Source organism: Lissotriton helveticus, chromosome 9, assembly GCF_964261635.1.
Source record: "Lissotriton helveticus chromosome 9, aLisHel1.1, whole genome shotgun sequence".
Taxonomy (NCBI): domain Eukaryota; kingdom Metazoa; phylum Chordata; class Amphibia; order Caudata; family Salamandridae; genus Lissotriton; species Lissotriton helveticus.
Window position 1 is genome coordinate 548,834,835 of NC_136070.1, and position 21,413 is coordinate 548,856,247.

Genomic DNA, 21,413 nt, shown 5'->3' on the forward strand with positions numbered 1-21,413 from the left:
TACCCCGGTCGCTGACGACTTCCCGGGGGAAGCCCACTCGAGAGAAGATCCCCATCAAGGCTCGACCCACTACTGGGGCTGTTATCGTACGAAGGGGGACCGCCTCAGGATAGCGGGTAGCGTGATCCACCAGGACCAGGATGAAGCGATGTCCCTGTGCTGTTCGGGGGTCCAGGGGCCCCACAATGTCTATTCCCACCCTTTCGAACGGGGTGGTCACCACGGGGAATGGTTGTAGGGGTGCCTTGAGTTTGCGGCCGCTCTTCCCACTGGCCTGGCAGGTCGGGCAGGACCGGCAATGGTTGGATACGTCATTTCTCATTTTGGGCCAAAAAAAGTGAGTCACCAGGCGGTGGTAGGTCTTGTCTTGGCCCAGGTGCCCGGCCAGGGGGACATCATGGGCTAGGTTCAACAGGAAGTCTCTGAAGTGGAGGGGCACCACCAGCACTCGCCCGGCCCCCAGTTCTGCGATTTTCTGTTCGCTGTACAAGAGATCATTGTCCCAATAAACCCAGTGGGCCCCGGTGGTGTCTCCTTGGCTCTGGGTGAGCGCTTGCTGTCGCAATCCCTCGAGGGAGGAGCAGGTCTTTTGCTCCTGCCGGAATTGTTCCTGGGTGGGCCCCCCTTCTTGACGCCACTGAGCCAGGTCGGGAAGCTCGGGGGGCTGTGTGGACCCCTCTGGGGTGGGGTCCGGGTGGTCGGTCTGGAGGAAGTCTTCTTCTGGAGTGATCGAGGGCGGAGGTGCTGCCCATTCTGGTTCTTCTGGTCTAGGGATGGTGCGGGTGGCCATGGACCGGGTGGTTACGCACGCCCAGTCCGGGAGACCCAACATCCCCAGATGCTCTCTTCTTTCCACAGCGGCCCACGGGGAGCTCTCGAGATCGTTCCCCAGGAGGCAGTCTACGGGGGCATCGTCACGGACAGTTACTTTCAGCATGCCGGACACTCCTCCCCATTCGAAGGGGACGCAGGCCATCCGACACAGGCTCTCCGAGTTATCTGCCGATCGGACGGGGCAAAGTACGTTTGGTAGGATTTGTTCTGGGGTCACCAGGTGACAGCGGACGGCCGTCACACTGGCCCCGGTGTCACGCAGGGCCTCGGCCTTGCGCCCATTGATGCTCACCCATTGGCTGTACTTCCGAGTGTTGGCGGGCAGGGGAGTCCGCGGGACCATGTCTCTTCCTCCTAGGCATGCCAGGGTCATGGCGGCGGGTTCCCACTCGAACTGCTCCGACTCATAGGTCTCCGTGTCTTCGGAGACTTGTTCTTCTCCCAGGGCGGCGGCCGCCATCTGGCGGGGCCCGGGGGCCTGGTTCTTCGGGCAGGTCGGGTCACTGGCATAGTGGCCGACTCGCTGGCATCGATGACACGTCACGTTAGCTCGGAACCCCGGGCGCATCGGGGGGTTTCCCCGGCCTGCTGGGGCCGGGGTGGCGTTAGTGGGTGCGGCCGGGGCGGCGTCTCTGCCCCGGCCCGGGCCTCCTCCTCCTCCTCGGGGACGATGGTGACCTTGGTTGGTTCTGTTCTGCTCATTCGGCCCACTCCGGGCCACTCGGGTGCTCTCCCACCGGTCAGCCTCGGTGGCGAGCTGCCGGGGTTCAGTCAATTTACTGTCGAGGAGGTGCTGCCTGAGCTCGACAAAGCAGTTGTTGGAGAGGTGCTCCCACACAATGAGATTGAAGAGTTGTTCGTAAGTGGTTACGTTGTTACCCTTGATCCACCCCTCGAAGGCTCGGCTGAAATAGTTCACGTATTCCAACCACGTCGTACCTGGGATCCGGGTGCAGTTGCGGAACCTCTGGCGGTACATTTCGGGTGTAAGTCCATATCGACTGAGGAGGGCGGCCTTCATGTGGTCATAGGACATCATTTGATGGTCCGGAAGCTGCAGCAGGGCATCACGACCCTCGTTGACGAATCTCCCCCATAGACCGGCTCCCCAGTCACTTCGAGCGACCCGGTGGGCGGTCATGGCAATCTCATAGGCCTTGAACCACTGCTGTATGTCGTCGTTCCGGTGATATTCTCGGACCACATCCTTGGGGATGTGGACCTTCTGCTCGGTAGGACCCGGGGAGTGCGGTTGCTCGGGCACCCCTAGGTTTTTGTTCAGTTTGCGTATTTCTATCTCCGCTAGTTTGCACTCGTGCTCGTATGCCAGTCTTTTTTCTTCGAGGTCTCTCTGTCTCTGTTTTTCCTCTCGCTCTTCTCTGAGCCGTAAGTGTTCTAAGTTTATTTTTTGTTCCGCCAGTTTCAATTCTCCGTCTAATCTGAGTCGTGCCAAGTCTAACTCGTGTAATCTATTTTTTTTCCCGCTCTTGGATCTCTTCATGGGAGGGGCCTGTTCTCCGTTCCTCCGTCCGGGTGGTGTTGACTTCCGGGGCTGCGGGGTCCCGGGGGGTTGCGGTATTTGTCTCTGTCCAGGCCTCTAGGGCGTTTTTGAAGTCTTCTTTTGTGCTTAGCCCGGTGGTAGCAATGCCTAAGTCCATGCAAAATTGTTTGAGCTCTCGGTGGTTGTATTCTTCCAGCTTTTCCATCTGGAACTTCTCCGCCGATCCGCTCTCTTTGGTCGTCATTGTGGTTTTAGTCGTAGGGTGAGTTACTGTCTGTACGGTACGCGTCGGTTCGAATCGCGCCGCTAGCCACCAATGTTAGACGGGGACCGGGAGGGCCGGCCGAGCACAGTGATCGCACAGACAGGTAACTTCCCCCCCACAGATGGACACCACACAAAGATTAGGGTAACACCTTTTATAGGCACTTCGGGTAGTAGTGTGGTACGATACAAGGCGATCAGGACACGATGATCCTCTCAATTCTAGTCTCTAGTAAGGGAAGGGGGTAGCGGGACAGTCTTGGTACCCACGGGTACGGGTGTGTAACGGTGATAGCTCACAATCCTCGAGCTCGGTGTTCGGATGGGTCAGACCGCGGCAGCGCCGGCAGGTCCCGAAGAGGTCGTAGGTGGCAACGGGCCGCGGCAGCGCCAGCAGGTCCCAACGAGGATGAAGGTTACAACGGGTCGCGGCAGCGCCAGCAGGTCCCACGAGGATGGAGGTTACAACGGGCCGCGGCAGCGCCAGCAGGTCCCACGAGGATGCAGGTTGCAACGGGCCGCGGCAGCGCCAGCAGGTCCCAACGAGGATGAACGTTACAACGGGCCGCGGCAGCGCCAGCAGGTCCCACGAGGATGAAGGTTACAGAGGGCCGCGGCAGCGCCAGCAGGCAGGACGATAGTTCACAAGGCAGGGCTGTGGCAGCGCCAACAGTCCGTCAAGGATGAGTTCGTCGCGGTGTCTCTCGACTCCAGGATACAACTGCCTTCCTGTCCTGGGGCTGCCCCAGTTATAGGTCTGGCGCCCTTTGATGTCCGGACCCTCGCTCTTGGAGGTCGGGAGGTCCGGGATGAGGGAGTCCAGACACCCAGCAGGGGGGCGGAGCCAGCGCCCGAGGAGGCTGGGGGTGCTCGGCACCTGGCGGGGGAGAGCCATCGACACTTCGTACTCCCATTGACCTGCCAAGTGGGCCGTTCACCTCCTGGGTGGAGGGTGGTGCCGGGATGTCGGGGCCTGGCCAGGCCCAGGGTTGGGGTCGGGCTGAGGCCGCGCGGCCGCGTGGTGCCGTGTCCAAGATGGCGGCTGGGCCGGGCAATGGTGCTGACGGTGGCCCGGGCCCTGTCCTGCGGGGAGGGAGCGAGCCCTTCATGTGGCCTGTCCAACACACATGATGGTCGTAGGGCATACTAAAGGAGTTTAGAAGCTGACGCTTGCAGGGGCCGGGGACTGGTTCAACCTCTGTCTGTTTCACGTGGTCTGTGAGAACCGTGTCCTCGGTCATGAAATGATTGTGTGGTTTGCTGGTTGGGGTTGCTGGGTGTGTCAAGAAGCAGTGGGAAGCCTCTTTGGCTGTTTTCTTTCCATCAGCAATTTCTTGAGAGATCGGGCCTCCTCTGAGACTGTGGGCAGCACTTGCACAACAAGTCGCAGATGGTATAGGGGTATTGGCCCAAGAGGCACGCAATGTTCACAGACTGCAATGCCACACTGACAGATGAAAACATCCTCTGCCCAAAAACATCCAGCCTTTTGGACAGGGGCGGCTGGTGACATTTGAAAGTGGTGAGGCGTAAAATTATTGTCATACTGCACCGCAGTGAGCGAGCGTACGGAGCGAAATGGCACAACCTATGGGGGGCTTGGGGGGTTCTACCCCCAGATTCTTTTTTTTAAAAGAGTGGACAAATGGTGCATTTTCAAGCAAATTTGAGAAAGCAGCAAGGTTAATAAAGCAATTGTGAACGTGCAGTCAGTACATTAATAATGAAATGTCACTAGTTCCCCATATGGTAAAAAATACTAGTTCTACTATATGAGGGCGGTCTAAATAAACTTTTATCAGCAGCAAATAGACCACCAGAGACTAAGGGAAGCAGCAGGCAGGGACACAGTCAATTCTGGTGATCTTTCCCTACTTTTTTAGGGGAGCCAAACCTACAACTCTTTTGTACTTTATCACTAGACAACACAATATTCATGTTTCATGCAGTTGTATATAAAAACCGTGCCAGGATTAGCAGCACAGGAAGCCAAAATGCATTTTGTCCTTGGCACCTCCCTACCAGCAAAATAATCACTTTTACAGCTCCCAGATGCAACACAGTACCCTTTTGCTATCTGTTAGCACTGTAAGGCACCTGTCTTATCTCATCTTAAGGACGGTCTTTAAGTAAGGCAGGGCCTGCCCTTAAGCTGCAATGGTGGCATTCCACTCTAACACAATCTAATATATTGCTTTGCCTGCTCATTATATGACTTCAATGACTGTAAACAAATGTCAATTTCCAGATTCCAACATATAAAAGGACATTCATTGCAAAGAGTATTTTTTTGCATGCGTTAAATGTGGCTAAAAATAATGCTTACTTGACAACTGCTTTTTATTCACCACACAGAAAAAAAATTCTAGGCCTTATAGCATAAGTAGTTTCGCCTTTCTAAAAACATTCTTATCCATCAATGTTATTTATCGCTATCGACTGATTCCAAATACTTTCTCCTCTCTGGTAAGTATGGGAGGCCCAATTCTGACAGCTGGGTCAGCTCTCTGCAGAGGTGACTAAAGATTGTACATTTGTAAATATAGTACCTCAAACAGCTTTTTCCATCTCAGAGTCAGGAGCGCGAGGGCTGAATCTTGTCACGTGCACCATGCTGGAACTTGGTGATACTCTTTCAGAATGTGGCTTCTGAGTCTAAAATGTCTAAAGTGCAGCAGACTCCAAGTTTTGAGCAAAGGCCAGGCCCGCGAGAATCCAGGAGAGCTTTCACTAGCTAGGTATTCAGCAGAGGAGCACTGAAAGCCAAGCACCTTGAGGCACTCAGTTCTAACTAAGCAAACACTATACAAGAGTAAAATGCTGCCCAAAATAAAAATCCCAAAACGCAAAATCCTGGGAACAGCTAAAACTCTAATGGAGCGTAAAATTCAGTAAAAGATGTGAAATAAAAACGGGAACAAAATCACTGCCATGGGTTACCTGGATACTTATTACATTTATTGTTCACAAATTGTCAGTGTTTTTCACGGTCATGTTAAGGACATGAAATTAGTGCCCCACAGGGACCCGTTTCAATGTCTGTTCTAAAATGCTACTGGGTCTGAGACCCGGAGGAACCCGACCCACTCAATGCCCGTCAGTGTTACTCACCAGAAAAAGTTAAAATAGAATATGCTGAAACAAGGCACCATGCTGTGTTATCGATACAGCAGTGATGGTCGGTTGTGCGAACTTTGCCATACAATGTTATTTGCATTGAAATATGAAGCATACCATATAGTCTTATTACAATCAGAGCCACTAGAATTATGCAATTTTGTTCCCACAGCGATTTTCGCATAATAATTATCTATTTGCCACAAGCACATTGAAATGTGTTTCTAGCTCAAATGGTTCAAAAGTTACAAACAATACAGAAACGCATTGCCGCTCCCGGTAATGCGCTTTGCCTGCAGCTCTGAAAGTGGCAGTATGTAAGAGAAGGGACGGTCGGCATGCACTACGTGAGCTCAACCACACTGCCTTTAAGAGCAAGCACTTCCGTGATTGAAGTGCCTCCGTAAAGGCAGCATGTGTCATCAGGGCCGAAATGTTCTGCGCAAGTTCGTAAAACACAAAAATGTACATGAACTGAAAGGGTGTCCGGTTCACTGCTGCGTGTATTTAAAGTATGCACTTTAAATAAGTGCACAGTTCTTTGCTGTCTTGCTTATTTAAAGCAGGCACTTTAAATTACAGCAGCAGAAAGAAGACCCTTTGGGTTCATTTACATAAAGGGAGGCCCTGATAATGGAGGCAGTGACACTGAGGACCACTTGTACAGATAGCAGATAAAGGGGGATTAGCACCCGGGGCATGCTACGGTGACAGAGAGGAGTGATAGGTGGGCACACAGAAAGACCTTACACTCCTTTCAGCTGATACTACTTCACACCTTCTGTATTGAACTAAAGGTTGCTAATCTGATTAAAGTAAACCAACCAACCTGCTGCTCGCTTGTTTGAAACCACGGCTGCAGGCGACGGCGCCTTTCTTTTTCCAGCAACTGTGTCCTGGAAATAGGAGATGCCAAAGTTGCGTAGCCACTACCCTAAGGTCGCCTTGGCCATACCCAATTAGGAAGCCTAATTCACGGAGGCCAAAGGAGTGCTGAAACCGTAACTACCCCCTGCACTGTGCGCCAGCCCTGGCCCTTCCCATTATCCTGAATGACGCTCCACTGACCGCGCCCTGGGCCAATTCCTTAGCGTCCCATTTGAAATACATGCACTGCCGCTTTATGCAGCCACTCCCTCAAGGCTGATGTCACCAGCCTCCTCGCTTGCCTCGAGGGCGAGGAATAGTCCTCGTCCTGCTTTGCATATACGCACAGGAAGACTCTTCGAGATCGAGACAAGCACAAAAAAAAGATTTTACATAGTTTCACTGAAACTATGTAAAATCTTTTTTTGTTTCAGAGCACCAAGCAGGGAGCACTTCTTTTCCATGGTGTTCATTCTCTAATCCCTCCCTTTAGTTTTGCCCGATGCTGGCAGGTGAGGCAACGCCCCCTACGCCCCTTAATACCAGCCGCCACTGCTTTTGGATGACCTATCCACTAGAGTGGTAGGGAATGCACCGGGGATAACTTCAGAAGTGGAGTCCTGGACTGCCAAGCTTTCGAATGGGTGCTGGTTTAGGAAACTGGGGTTCCCTTGGGCAGGGCGAAGGCAGCGGGCAATTGTCCTGTCCACAGGAGGCCCTGTACAGGGCTTGGCCGAGGTTCCGAATAGGACATAACTTGGGGCTTCATTGGATGGAAGTAATGGCTTAGTGGGGGAAAATCCTGGCTGAAGCACCTCCCTCAAGACGTTCATCTAGACTACCACTGAGGTCTAGGTTCTCAGCTGCCCTTTTTACCACCACTGTGAATGAGGCACCCTCCTCTATAGCCACATTAGGGGGAGAGACAAGACCAGTGTCTGGGGAGGTGTTCAGTCCTCTGGCATCAACCAGATGCTCATACCAGTTGTCCTCTGGATCTTCTAACTGGTATCCACATGTGTCTGCTGACCCCTCCCAGTCATCAACCAGTCCTGGCCTCTCGTAATTATAAGCCACTGGCTCCAATATGGGGAGTCTGCCTCGGGTCCGCAGCGGAGCAGGTGTCGGATGACCCCTGCCTGGCTCTTCATCAGAGTCGGGAATATTGATGGGGTAGCGCCACCACTGGGCGTCGGTGGCGCAGAGGGTGTCAGTACTGGAGCGGGTGTCAGGGAAGGTGGAGGTCACTCTGTCAATGGATCCATGGGGGTCTGACTGATGCAGGGGGCAAACCCACCGGTGGAAGACCCTCCGTGGCCCCTCCCAGACCCGTGGGGCCCGAGGGCACTCCAGAGGAGATGGGCCTCCCAAAAAAAGGTGCATGGCCTCATGAAATTCCTTACGTTAGAAGGTGGCTGATCCAGCTCCCAGAAACTTAGGAAGGCGTGGAGACGGCGCAGGCACCACCATCGACCTAAGCCTCGAGTGCTGACGGCCCAGCGACTTGTCCGAAGACTTGCGCAGTGAATTTGAAGATCACTTAATTTTTTTTTGTCATTTACCTGCCTTTCCCAACAACTTGCTGTGGACCGGCGATCATCCGTCCCGACTTTGCAAGTGATCTCAAGACCTTCCTCATGACTGAGAGCTTGAGCATCGCGGAGTTGATCGTCGCAATGCAAATGAGGCGCTTGAGGGACCACTCCCTCAAGCCCTCACATTTCTTGGCTTCGTGGTCACACTCAATACGCCATAGACAGACCAAATGCGGGTCCGTCAGCAACATCTGTCGCTGACAGGCGCCGCATGGCTTAAATCCTGCATTTCTGGTGGACATCCTGCACACCAGTGGACAAGGTCTCAAAAACCTTTGACAAACGGGTGAAAAATGGTCAGTCAAAAAGTGAATGGGGGTAGCTGACTGGCACGGAAAGAAAAGAACTGATGTCAGCGCCCTGGGGTGGGACCTATATAGACACCGTGCACACCACTTCCGGTGCCAACAACACCTCGCAGAGCAGAACAATGCCACTTACCTGGTGGGTACTGCTTATGAAAACATTTTTGTATCCAGTCTGATGCCTGGGCGTTATTCTAAGGTAAGGAATCGGTGGCTAGAAGTCTCTCTCAGATTCAAGCATTCTATCCATCACTTTTTTTGTATACTTTATCCTTCTCTAAGGGGCAGCGCACAAGGTAACAGGGATAGTGAATCAGCAGCCTTTGCATACATGGCCAACGTTTGCTGTTCCAAACACTTCTAACTCACTCAAACAGTCTTAACCATTGTCTTTCTCGAGCAAATGTAGGGTACATTGAGGGAGAGGAGAAAAGTCAAAGGTAGAGGTAGAGGAATGGCCATGGCTTGGAAAATGAGGACAGCGCCCTCTGGCCTTGTGATGCAACCCAAAAGAGACCGCAGCAGAAGTGAATAACATTTTAGAATGCTGCATCACCTTAGTAGGAGATACCGTTGTTCCAAACATGTATATTAATTACAATAGCATGCAATTAGTGCCCATTCCTTTTAGTGGCAAATGTGTGGACAGAATAATTCTGTGCTCCTATCTAGTGATACCTAACATTTACTACAACGTGCCAGTCGACACCACAGAGATAATATGTACACATGGTAGTTTAACCCTCAGCCCCTCGGCAGACAACCACACAGAACCAAGCCAAAGAGTTGGTGAAGAAAGGAAATGTGCATAATGTTTAGCGCTGTGACTGTGGCATGGATTGGTGACTGAAACTAAAGCCTGTTGTACAACCTTGTCCCACAGCTTCTATAGTTGCCTGTAGTACAGCACTACTATGTCAATATTAAATATAAAGGGGATTATTTACAAGCCCCTTGTGACGCTGGTACGTCATTTTTTCCCATGTTAAAAGTGCCGCACCAGTGGTTTGTAAATAAACCCCTTAGAAAATATAATCTTTCAGTGATAATCTCGCTGTGATAATTGTGCCAGCAACTATCACAATTTTAAGCGTTTTTTTCGGCCAAAATGTTATATTTAGAAATGTGTCTTTGTCAAACTCCTGAAACCTGTCTTCTCTTTTAATCTCTGCAGTGCTTTTCTCGGCTGCTCTTACCGAGGACTTGAAGGACGGTCCCTCACATCATTTAGAAGGTTTAAACCCGCACGATGAATCCGTCCCACTGCTGTCCCGGTCAAGAAGAAGTAAAGGAAGAGAGGAGTTCATCATGTACCATGGAACGTCTGTGCCCGCAGCATTTTCCATCCTCAACAATGGTTTCAAGCCATCTCAAGGCGGCATGCTAGGCCGCGGAGTCTACGTTAGCCGGGACATAAGAAAAGCACAAGCATATCCACTGGATATACCTGCTGATGAGAGAGTTGTTCTGAAGCTCAAAGTCCGTGTCGGCAAAGTGAAGAAGATCGACAGGCAAGGCCACCCCTTACAGCAAACGTGGCACGAACACGGGTACGACACAGCCTGGGTACCACCCAACTGCGGCATGGTACCGAGTGGTCTGGAGGAAAGCTGCGTCTGGGATCCCAAGAGAATCAAAATTGTCGATGTTGTTCAAGGTCCAGATAATGCCATGCCATTTCTAAAGTCTAAAGTTCCCAGATGAAAGCGTCACTGCTCTTACTGGCTGCCTTGTTAAAGTCAGATTTAAGTTTTAAAGTTAAGCCTGGTAAAGAAGGCGAGACAAAAATATCATATGTACTTGCCAAATGTTAATGCACCTGTGTCACTTCTGCCTGTTGCACAGAAAAAAACATATATATGAAATAAAGCAAACCCAATTCACATAGCATACTACCTGAATCATGTGTCATTCTGAGTGGAGGCTTGAATCAGTGAAGCAGGTAAGACTGTGGTGTAGTTCAGCCCTATAAGTTTAATACCACTTGAAGGGGCTGGCCACAGAAGTCCTTGGAAAATGAGCAATCATAATTTATGAAATTTCCATAAGGACCACTGTGGGCAAAGGGAGCAGGGAGAGGGAAATGGGTCTAGTTAGAAATAGCTGAGAATGTTTTTTTTAGGTCTTGCCTAGAACGAGATTGTGCTGTCTCTTCGAGACATGCTGTGTTCAGGTAACAACTTCTTTTACCCTTAATCATTAGTGTTGTATTATTAAACAAGCTTTATTCAGCAAAGAACACAGCCGTAAAAGATACAATACATTAAAACAATATCAAATTCATTAGGAGGAAACATATTTAATTATAATAAACTACTTGAAAGTGACATCGGACGATACACAATCCTCATAAAGAAAACTCTGACATGTACACGGGTATAAATGCTTGCCCAATCCCTATGCACTCGGTCATCATAAAACAGTTCACAAATCCCCCCTCAGATTCAATCATATCTGGTTTTCCTAGATCCTATCAGGCGCGGTTCGTCCATTGGGGCGTGGGGGCGTAGCCCCCCCTGCCCGACGCCTCCCGCAGCTCCCTCATGACAATCATGTCAATGAATCAACATGACGTCAGACCGCCGGGCGGGCGTCATGTTGATTCATTGACATGATTGTACAGACGGCAACACAAGTACGCATGCGTGGGGACGGAGGGTGACTTTTCACCCGTGCCCACGCATGCGCACTAGTGTTTTGGTGGCGTTGCGCATGCCCATCAGGAGCCCTAATGGGCGTGCTGCGGGCGAGAGGGTACCTGTGCCCCTGGCGCCAGGATTGGCCAGGGGCGCTGTGAGCCTGTGACGTGTGCGGGACCGCCAGCAAGGTAAGAGTGTGGTTTTTCGGTGTTCCAGTAAACTAGCTTGCACAAATGACTTGAGATAGTTCAGTGTGTTAAAGCATCTGCTGCAGAAATGTGTGCGTCTATTCCAGGTCACCCGTTTATTTCACGGCATGGGGTTTTGGAAATGTAAAAATTCTCAGAATTTCTATTTTGATAGTTGCAACAACAGCCTTCAACAGATTTCATTTTATAAACATTTTCCAGAAAATGAGTTAACAACTTTGCCACCACACATATAATGTACTCTTTGAACTAAGGTTATAAAATTTCAAAATGTTAACAAACGGTAGAGGCGGAATAGCATGATATATGCATTTATTAATGCATGCATGTTGGTGTATGTTTGTATGTGAATTTGTATAGTACATACCTAGGGCTTACAGGATGGCAAATACATGGGCGGTAGAAGGTTTCCAGCATAAAAAGGTAGGGGTGATGTAATATGTAAACTAGCACATCCTTCAACATCGATCCTAAAGACTTGCTAGAGTCCATAATTTATTTTTATATGGTCATAAAAATACATGAATGATGGATGGATGCAGGGTGGGTGCATTAATGATTGTTCAGTGGATAGGTGGGTGGATGGGTGCATGGATGCATGCATGATGGGTGGATGGATGCATGAATGATGGATGCAGGATGGGTGGGTGGATGCATGAATGAATGATGTATGGATGCAGGATGGGTGGATGGATGGGTGGATGCATGAATGATGTATGTATGGATGGATGCATGGATGCATGCATGATGGGTGGATGCATGATGGATGGATGGGTGGATGGATGCATGAATGATGTATGGATGGATGCATGCATGATGGGTGGATGCATGATGGATGGATGGGTGTATGAATTAATGATGTATGGATGCAGGGTGGGTGGATGGATGGGTGGATGCATGAATGATGTATGGATGGATGCATGCATGATGGGTGGATGCATGATGGATGGATGGATGCATGAATGATGTATGGATGGATGCATGCATGGATGCATGCGTGATGGGTGGATGCATGATGGATGCATGCATGATGGGTGGATGCATGATGGATGCATGAATGATGTATGGATGGATGCATGCATGCATGATGGGTGGATGCATGATGGATGGATGGATTGGTGGGTGCATGAATGAATGATGTATGGATGCAGGATGGGTGGGTGGATGGATGGGCGGATGGATGCATGCATGAATGATGTATGGATGGATGCATGCATGATGGGTGGATGCATGATGGATGGATGGATGGGTAGATGGATGGATGGGTGGGTGCATGAATGAATGATGTATGGATGCAGGATGGTTGGGTGGATGCATGAATGATGTATGTATGGATGCATGCATGATGGGTGGACGCATGATGGATGGGTGGATGCATGAATGATGTATGGATGCAGGGTGGATGGATGGGTGGATGCATGATGGATGGATGGATGTATGGATGGATGCATGGATGCATGCATGATGGGTGGATGCATGATGGGTGGACGCATGATGGATGGATGGATGCATGCATGATGGGTGGATGCATGATGGATGGGTGGATGGATGGGTGGGTGCATGATTGAATGATGCATGGATGCAGGATGGGTGGGTGGATGTATGGGTGGATGTATGAATGATGTATAGATGCATGCATGCATGCATGATGGGTGGATGCATGATGGATGGATGGGTGGATGCATGAATGAATGATGTATGGATGCAGGGTGGGTGGGTAGATAGATGGGTGGATGCATGAATGATGTATGGATGGATGCAAGGTGGTTCGGGCTCGCTCGCTGCGCTCGATCGCTGCAGTGCAATATGCAAATTAGTTTACGCCTCACCACTTTCAAATGTCACCAGCCGCCCCTGGATCCTATCATTGCTCGTAAATAATGTATAACAACAAATTAAGTGTGTTCGTTCTGCAGAAGTTGCATGTGCAAAAGTGCAATTCGGGCCTGTCTAAATCCCATTTCTTTTAAATACGGTTTTAAGCTACATTCGCATTGGTACTTAAAATATTTGCATAAAAAGACACATTTTAAAATATCCTGTGGAGACCTATTGTCGCAGCCACAGGGCCCTCTGTCCTCGGCTCGAATAACATAGCCAGGTGGAGAGGCCACTAAATGATGGAACATTAAATCTAAAACAAGTAATTAAAAAACGATGTGTGCACTAGTTACGAGGGTAAGATAAAACTCTGTTCCCAGCACTGTTTTAACTAATGCATGTGCTCTAACCAACGGCTTAATCAGTTCCTTTCCTTCTCTCTCAGCACTAGCTTTTTTAAAGAACAGGTCATTAATTCATTGTTTACCCTCTCTCTTCACCGCATTATAATTCACAAACAAATCTGACCTACCTATCGCCCAGAATGTTTCCTTGATATACCTTAGCCAGTGAATTTTAAAAGCATGATTCAATGAGAGGCAATCTTGAATTACTGCTTGGTTAAAGGAGGCCTCCTCATTGGACCAAATATTCACCCAGCAAAGCAGGGGTTTGACTGCCACTAAATCAGTGAGGTACCTTACCTCGAGTTCCTCATGAACTGAGTATGCCGGAGTACCCTGAGGAACTTTTAATAGGTGAATCTGGAATTTATTTTGCGTGGTCTGTAATTCAACAACTGTCTTGCAACCCCAGATCTCGCTCCTGTATAAAGCCTTAGAGATACAGAATGACTGATATAGTTTTAAAATAACCCCAGGCAACATTGTGCACAATTTGCAATAGCTCCCAGGGCGTTCTTAATATCCGTTACCTTCTTTACCTTCAGGTTATTCCAATTTAATTTGGAATGGGATGCCCAAGGGTAACTGCGCGCTATATAAAATTTTAAATAAAATTTAAATAAAAATTTGGCGTCAAATAAAACATTGAGGTATGTAAAGGCTGGGACTTTGGCTAAACTAGTAGTATCTGCTTTGTAAAATTTTGTGCTGTTCCCTCAACAACCTACTTCCATCACAGACGACTTGGTAAAATTGGGCGACAAATCCAGCCTATTCATGAAGGAAACAAACCCATCAATTAAGACTTGCAACGCCCTTAGGGTATGTGCTATAAGCACCACGTCATCTGCATAAAACAGAACTGGTACTGGTCTACTGCCTATTCTCGGAGTATCCACCTTCAGTGATATTTGGACAGACTCTAGTCCATTAAAGTATAGTGTAAATAAAAGAGGAGCAAGAATACAGCCTTGGCGGACACCTCTTGAGCATTTAAAATATTCAGTGGGTCCCCACTCTTGTGTGAATCGGACTGCAGCTGAGATATGGGCATATAAAGTCATCAAAAGTTTATTCTTATTATTGCTCAATCCACACCTAATTCATCTAATAGCGACCACAGTTTTCTGCATTCACTCTATCAAATCATTCAGTGAGATCTATGAAATCTAGATATATGGTGCCTGCTTTGGCGATTGTATATTTTGATATCAGCAAGTAGAGGTTCAGGCATTGGCCCACTGTAGATTTGCCTATTCGGAAGCCATATTGGACCTACGAAATAACTTGGTTTCTGTCTGCCCATTTGGTTAGTCTATTTAATAAGATTCGGCCCATAACCTTTATAGTAGAATCTATCAGGGATATGGGTCGATAACACTGTGGGTCATCTCTATCACCCTTTTTGTGTATAGGGAAAATATATAGCAGTGTACCATGACTGGAGCATGTCAGATCGTGCTGCCGCATTAAGCACCCTTGTCATGATTGGAGCCCACACATATACATTATTCCGAAACAAGTCCGGAGGGATCCCATCTGGGCCAGGGGCCTTATTCTGGGACAGTCCCTCTCTGTCAATTTTTACCTCTTCTAGAAGAATGTTAATCTGGGAGTCACCTGGGAGGAACACCACATCCTTGTTATGTTAATCATCTTCTCCATAGTTAAAAAAACACCTGGAAATGATTCTTCTACTGGTCCTGGGTGATATCATGATATCTTGTTCTGAGAAACATGGACTGTTGATGACTTTCCAAAAAAGAGACCTATCTTTAAATTCGCCAGCCTGAACCAACTCATCCTAGGCCTGTTTCTGTATTGAAGACCTCCGTTTCTTAAGTGCTATTTTATCATTGTTGCGGCGGGTGGCTTCTCTCTGTTGCGCAGATTCTCTCTCAAAGCTGCTTTGAAGTTCCTCAGCGAATGAGAGCGCCTGCTATCAAACCACTTTGGATTGATCAAATTAGGAGTGGCCTCTGGGGCAGTTAAAAGATCAGCCACTAACTTTGCAATATCAACAAAAGAACTAATTACATCCTCATCAGAAGATGATATATCTAGGTAGTTCAAAATCTCCTGCTGTCTTGATTTGAAGAGAGCTATGCTAAAAACATTAATATCCATCGGAGACCACCACAGGCGCCCCCGCCGGATCGGTTGGCGAAATTGTCCCCTGCCATCATGCTACCTAGTGCTAACTTAGGACCCTGTAACCTCAGCCCCAAAATCAAAGGATTGTGATCACTGAAGGGGCTAAAGAATTATGATTGCACCCATCGATGATGAGACAAAAATAATATCGATAGTAGTGGCACTACCCCTTCCTTTGTAATGGGGTGGATAGAGTTTATCTGAGGAATGCTCCATATGCCACTCATCTGCTGTTGGGCATATGGGGGTATCACTCCTACTTTGTCTAATGTCTGAACACAGATGACGATTAAAGTCACCTAACAAAATGAGGTTTCCTGTGGAAGATCATCCCCATGAAGCTATTCCAGGAGCCCAGCTAGCTCCTGCAAACTTGGTGGGTCACGATTCCTATTTTTGGCATTATAAAAATGAATTATTGTGAACCACAACATTCTCCCGATCACAAGCTTTAAGCATTGTGCCACCGAAGAATACCAGGCCAAATGTTTTACTGACCCGCAGAGCTCCAGTGCAATAAATATAGCTAAACCATCGACCCTTCCACTGGAAGGAAGAATGTATTGTACCCTTCTAAAAAGATTTTTTTTCCACCCCCAAGTCTCCTGCAGACAAATGATCTTATGGGAAATTGGATCCATCTTTCATCTTCAAATTTTGAAGCTATACCTGTCATATTCCATGAGATCATATAAAACTCTCTCCCCCCTTGGGTATTAGATAGAATAGCTGATATAATAGCTTACCCTGGTAACCTATTTAGCAGTTCACATTGAGATAGTCGAGAGGGTGAACAATATTCACTCTCTGCCGGGACTCACTAAGCGAGACAACCTGCGTTTGTAAATCAGTCAATGTTGTCTGTACAAGGCTGTGTTCAGTCAACCCATCAGTCCAGAGCATTAAGGTCCGACAGGGGTGCATAGATATTTGGTGACAACTCCAGTCCCTCCGAGGTATGTAAATACCCCTTTACCTCAGGGGTGTTGTTATTTGCTTCTGCTATAGAGCTTGGTCTATAAAAGACACCCAGTAGGAGTGGCGTGATTTCTGGTGCATAAAAGGGGAACTCAGCAGAATGTCGCAGGATGTTAGATGTCAATTTTGGGAATCTGAAATTGACAATCACCGCATCACCCTTGAAGGATTTCCTGGATTGTCCAATCCAAGAAACCCTTCTTGCCATCAAGATGTGAGAATCATCTATCACATTGAATCTGCTATGTTTCCCTAACCAATGTGACACCTTATTAATCAAATTGACTGTAGATTCCTCAATACCCTCTCCCAAGCTTTGAATACCACTCAGAAGCACAGTATAGGGACAACATTCCGGTGGCAGTAATTACTGGGAGACTTACTTTATATTATCAGAACAAGCCCTCACTTTCTCGTGAACACGTGAAGAGGAATATTGGTCCCCATCCCCCCCCCGACTTCTCTATCCATGCCAAGCGTTTGAGGGTTAGGCCTATTGCCAACCGCCTTACACTGGACCATCACATGCCTTTGAGACCTGTTTCCTAGCGGTCGGTTATTGTGTGGAGGTCTACTTTCTGCGTTATTTTTCACGGGCAATCAGGGACATGCTGCCTGTGACTGGGCACATGGAGGGGAGGGAGCTTTCGGGATGGTCTTCAACATACTCTCCACTTTACTAGATGTTTCTCTGGAGTCTGCTAACACTTTGTCCAATTTGTCCCAAAGCTTCAAGAGCAGGTCTGTCAACAGATTTGTAACTATTTCCCTCAAGGTGTTTCAAAATTCCCCCATGTCTGTTAGGCTAATTGATTGTTTTAGTTCCTCCACTCTCCGTATGGGTTCATTTCTCTGCTTTGCGCAATCTCCTGGGAACTGGGGAAACCTCTGACTCCATGCCTTTTTTTGTTATAGTCTAGGGGGTTCCCCTTGGCCCCTCACCCGGTTCTTGGTGCAGGGGCAGGGGCATTGGGACATTGCTCACCTCCCCCTGGCATTGCAGCCCCTGTAGCAAAAGCCTGTGAGAGCACCAGGGTAATTATCTAGGGACTCATAATTGTCACGTCGCTACGTCAACGGGCAAAAGTCCAGACTCTGGGGGCCCGACTGAACCCATCGAAAGCTTCCTCTCTGCTTTTTCAGTCTCCTTACAAATGGCCCCGACCACTTTCACTAGGAACGAGTCAATATTAGCCCTTTTATTTTAAGTCAGAGGTTCATTAATAGCAGCTTTTCTCTTCCCCATAGGTAGATACAGAAGAATCCTAGCATCGATAAGGACCCTTTCTGAGCAAGGGGACCTCCACAATTACAACTGAACAATAAAGCTAGTGCTTACCACAGGGTTAAATGTTCCAGAGTGTTTACTGACTTGTAGCATTGGAAGGGAGCTCCTTGGCAAAAAATGCAAAAACTCTGTCGCTTTTTCTGCCTCGAAAAAATAACCAGCCAAAAGGGTAGCCCAGTCTGGCTATGATCAGCCACGGATGGGCGCAAACGGGCCGCCCTTGTCCCGGGCACGCTAACAGGCATCCCACGCTGCGGGAGCCCTAGGCTGCTTTTACGCGCCTCCTGGTGTGGCAGAATGCGGCCGCGGCGTGCAAGCCGCGTTGCTAGCTGGGGCATGAAGTCCTGGCCCCCACCTGCGGTCCAAACAATCTCCAATGGTCTCCCGTGCTGTGGGAGCCCTAGGCCACTAATATGGGCCTCCTGGCGAGGCAGGCTGCGGTCAAGGCTTGCATGCCGCGATGCTTGCTGGGGCTTGAAGTCCTGGCCCCCACCTGCGGTCCAAACAATCTCCAACAGTGCTGTACACTAGGCCCCAGAATACCAAGTAACTCACCGCACACGCTTTTGTACTTGGGCCCGTCTGATTCAGACTCCAGTTGTTAACTACATGTCACACCAAGGGAGTTTGGGGCTTTGGACCAGTATGACGCACATGTAACTGGCCATCTATGAGGTGTGACAGACGCACGGGTGCACTCCTCGGTTGTGTAGAACGGTACATCTCGGGTGGTAAACATGCAGCTCTATGTAGGCCACAGGGTAGTTACAGACTCTGGAGTTCTCCTTCACTCCATCCTTAAGAACACAATGACATCACTACACCACAGACATACATGCCAGAACGTGACCGACATTCCGCATTACAATGCCCTGCACAAGTAAAACATTTCGAAATACCCTGCTAGCTGCAGTTGAAATACCTTGGTGCACTGACTTATTCCTATGTGTCGTCCTCACCAACTCTCCAGCCCCTTAACTTTAGCTACAACGTGCGTGCTCGTGCCTTTCAGCAGGGTAGATTAATCAATAGAAGATTCAAGTCGCCTGCTTTCCACCGGCTTTGAACAAGGCCCGGGCCTGGTGGGGCCTGTGTATAGCTATTCAGGAGGAGCAGCCACGCAGTCGGTGGTATTTTGAGCAGTTATTTTGAAGGAAATGTTGTTGTGTTTGAGCAGCAAAGGATGCAAGAGGCACCCGGAGGAAATATACTGCTGTTTTTGAAACACCAGTGAAATTGCGGCATTCCATTTTTTCACTGCTGTGAACAAGACTCCAGGACATCGTGAGCAGTTTCACACTTACCTAATTTATACGCTGGAGAAAAATAAGGCAGTTGGATGTAGGTATTTTCACAGATGCTCCCTTGCTTCATTTTCCGTCTTACAACAGCATTTGGTAGATGCTGTCTCAGCAGATTTCTGGAGAAGTACTTGTCTTTCCACGTCTTTTCTGTTTCTCCATGGTCAGTTCAGCGCAAATTTCCTTGAATATAGGAATTTCAAGAAACTGTCATTTCTAGGAGCCGAGAGAAATTGATAGCTCGTGAATCAATCCCTTCGGTATGTGACTTGTTCATGCAGTAGTTTACAAGAGTAGGGCATTTAATTTAAGTTGCAAACTTGAATCTTAAACGCTACATTTCATGTTACTCCATTACTTAAAAGCTTTTTTTCATTAACACTGGGCAAAAGTGCCCCTCATCTCTTCAATCATAAGAAATAGCTGAACAGAGCGCCCACCCCTCGTAAGCATGGGCGGATTTGCGGATCGTGGATCCGCAAAAACGGCGGATTTTGCGGATTTGCGGATCCGCGGATTTGGGCAGGTAGTGAGGCCGGGGAGGCGGTGCTGCTTTCCTGCTGACGCCGTATAATTATCGTGCCTGCCCTTTGTGAGCTGCGACCTGGCCGGATCGGTGAGGTGGACCCTGCATAGCTGCGCAGCCCCCATCGTTGGTACTCTGAGCACTGTACCGATGCTGACCTGCAAGGCAGGCTTCCCAGCACAGCAATCAACCAAGCCTGGAGGTGGCGGCTGGATGTGGGGGCGCGCTGGTCACCGCATGTACTGCTGGGGACTCTCCTCGTTTTGGAGCCCTTGTTGGCAGTGAGTCAGTAATTTGGTCCCCCATCTCAAATCGGAGCTCTCCTGTTCCCCTTGCTCCACCGTGGCTGCCTGTGTAAGACCCTACCCCAGCAACGGGTGCCGGTGTCCAAACCTACATCCTGGCTGACAGGATACTTTGTCCCTTGTGGGCTCATGTGAGGGGGCGCGGGTGGTCTGCGGGGGCCACCTACTGCATTGAAGGCTTCAGCATAAAAGAAAGGGAAGCCCCCGGGTCATTCTCTGCCCCTCCTCCACCTGCAGGGCGACCGCCGACATCGTGTGCCGCTGCACCTGGGGACTTGAGCTTAGTGAGTCGGCGGTGTGCAGCAAACTAGAGCAGAGTACATTTTTATAACAGGGCAGCAATGGTGGCCCCCTCGTTAACCCATTGGCATGGAACATCCTTGCATGAAGGGCTGACACTTCTAGCGTGGTGCTCTGCTACTTAATTCCAATGACTGAGTTTGGGGTTATCATGCTTGGAGCCGGCTGAGGCATTATCCCCCTAATATCGCGGCTATCACCTGGCTACAGTTCTGGTTGGGGCACATCAGGTGCCATCACCCTTACTGCGTGGGGAACATCTGCACTATGGGCAAGCTGGATAAAGCCCAATCAAAGCTGAACTTTGAACTGCGCAAATCGAGGCACAGAGAGGAGGCCTCCAAGACGTTAGATTTGGGAAGAAGGCACACCTGCCCAGCCTCGATGACGCGCACAATTGTTTTTGGGCTGATGAATGAGTCACTGAATTTGAGCTGAGGAAGAAAAGAAAGCACACCAGCCTGGCCTGTTGTAACTATTTTACGATGGCGCCGGCAAGCTGCCAGCGCCATCCTAAAATAGTTACTAAATTAGCTTCAACAGGAAGCTCTAATAGATAAAATCGAGCACCTGCTTTATTTTATCTATTAGAGCTTCCTGTTGAAGCTAACTTAGTAACTATTTTAGGATGGCGCTGGCAGCTTGCCGGCGCCATCGTAAAATAGTTACAACAGGCCAGGCTTCAACTTTTGCCCCCGGATCCGCCGCTCGCGGATTTGCGAATTCTCGGTAAATTTGCGGGAGTTCGCGGATCGCGAATTTACCGAAAATCCGCAAAATCCGCGAGCGGAACGGATTTTGCGCTCATACTTAATTAGCAGGTCTTTAAGGCACCTGGTGCAAAGTTTTTCAAATAACTCCACTACCGAGATGTACTTGAAGTTACTTGGGGCTAGATAAATAGTATTTACCGATTCGTAAACACCGAATTTTACCGATTCGGTATTTACGAATCGGTAAATGCTATGTAGCTAAAAATTACCGAATCGTTAAGATTCGGTAATT

The 21,413-nt window shown here is 48.8% G+C and overlaps 1 protein-coding gene across 2 annotated transcripts in view; it reads left to right on the forward strand.

Annotated features, from left to right (window-relative positions):
• LOC144781534 (uncharacterized) overlaps positions 1-10,373 on the forward strand; it is a 49,677-nt gene extending 39,304 nt beyond the window's left edge. For both annotated transcript variants that reach the window (XM_078660439.1, XM_078660440.1), the window contains exon 3: positions 9,658-10,373. In XM_078660439.1, coding sequence (XP_078516565.1) covers positions 9,658-10,187 — 530 coding nt within the window. In that variant the 3' untranslated portion in view covers positions 10,188-10,373. The remainder of the gene's footprint in view (positions 1-9,657) is intronic.
• Positions 10,374-21,413: the final 11,040 nt, after the last annotated feature.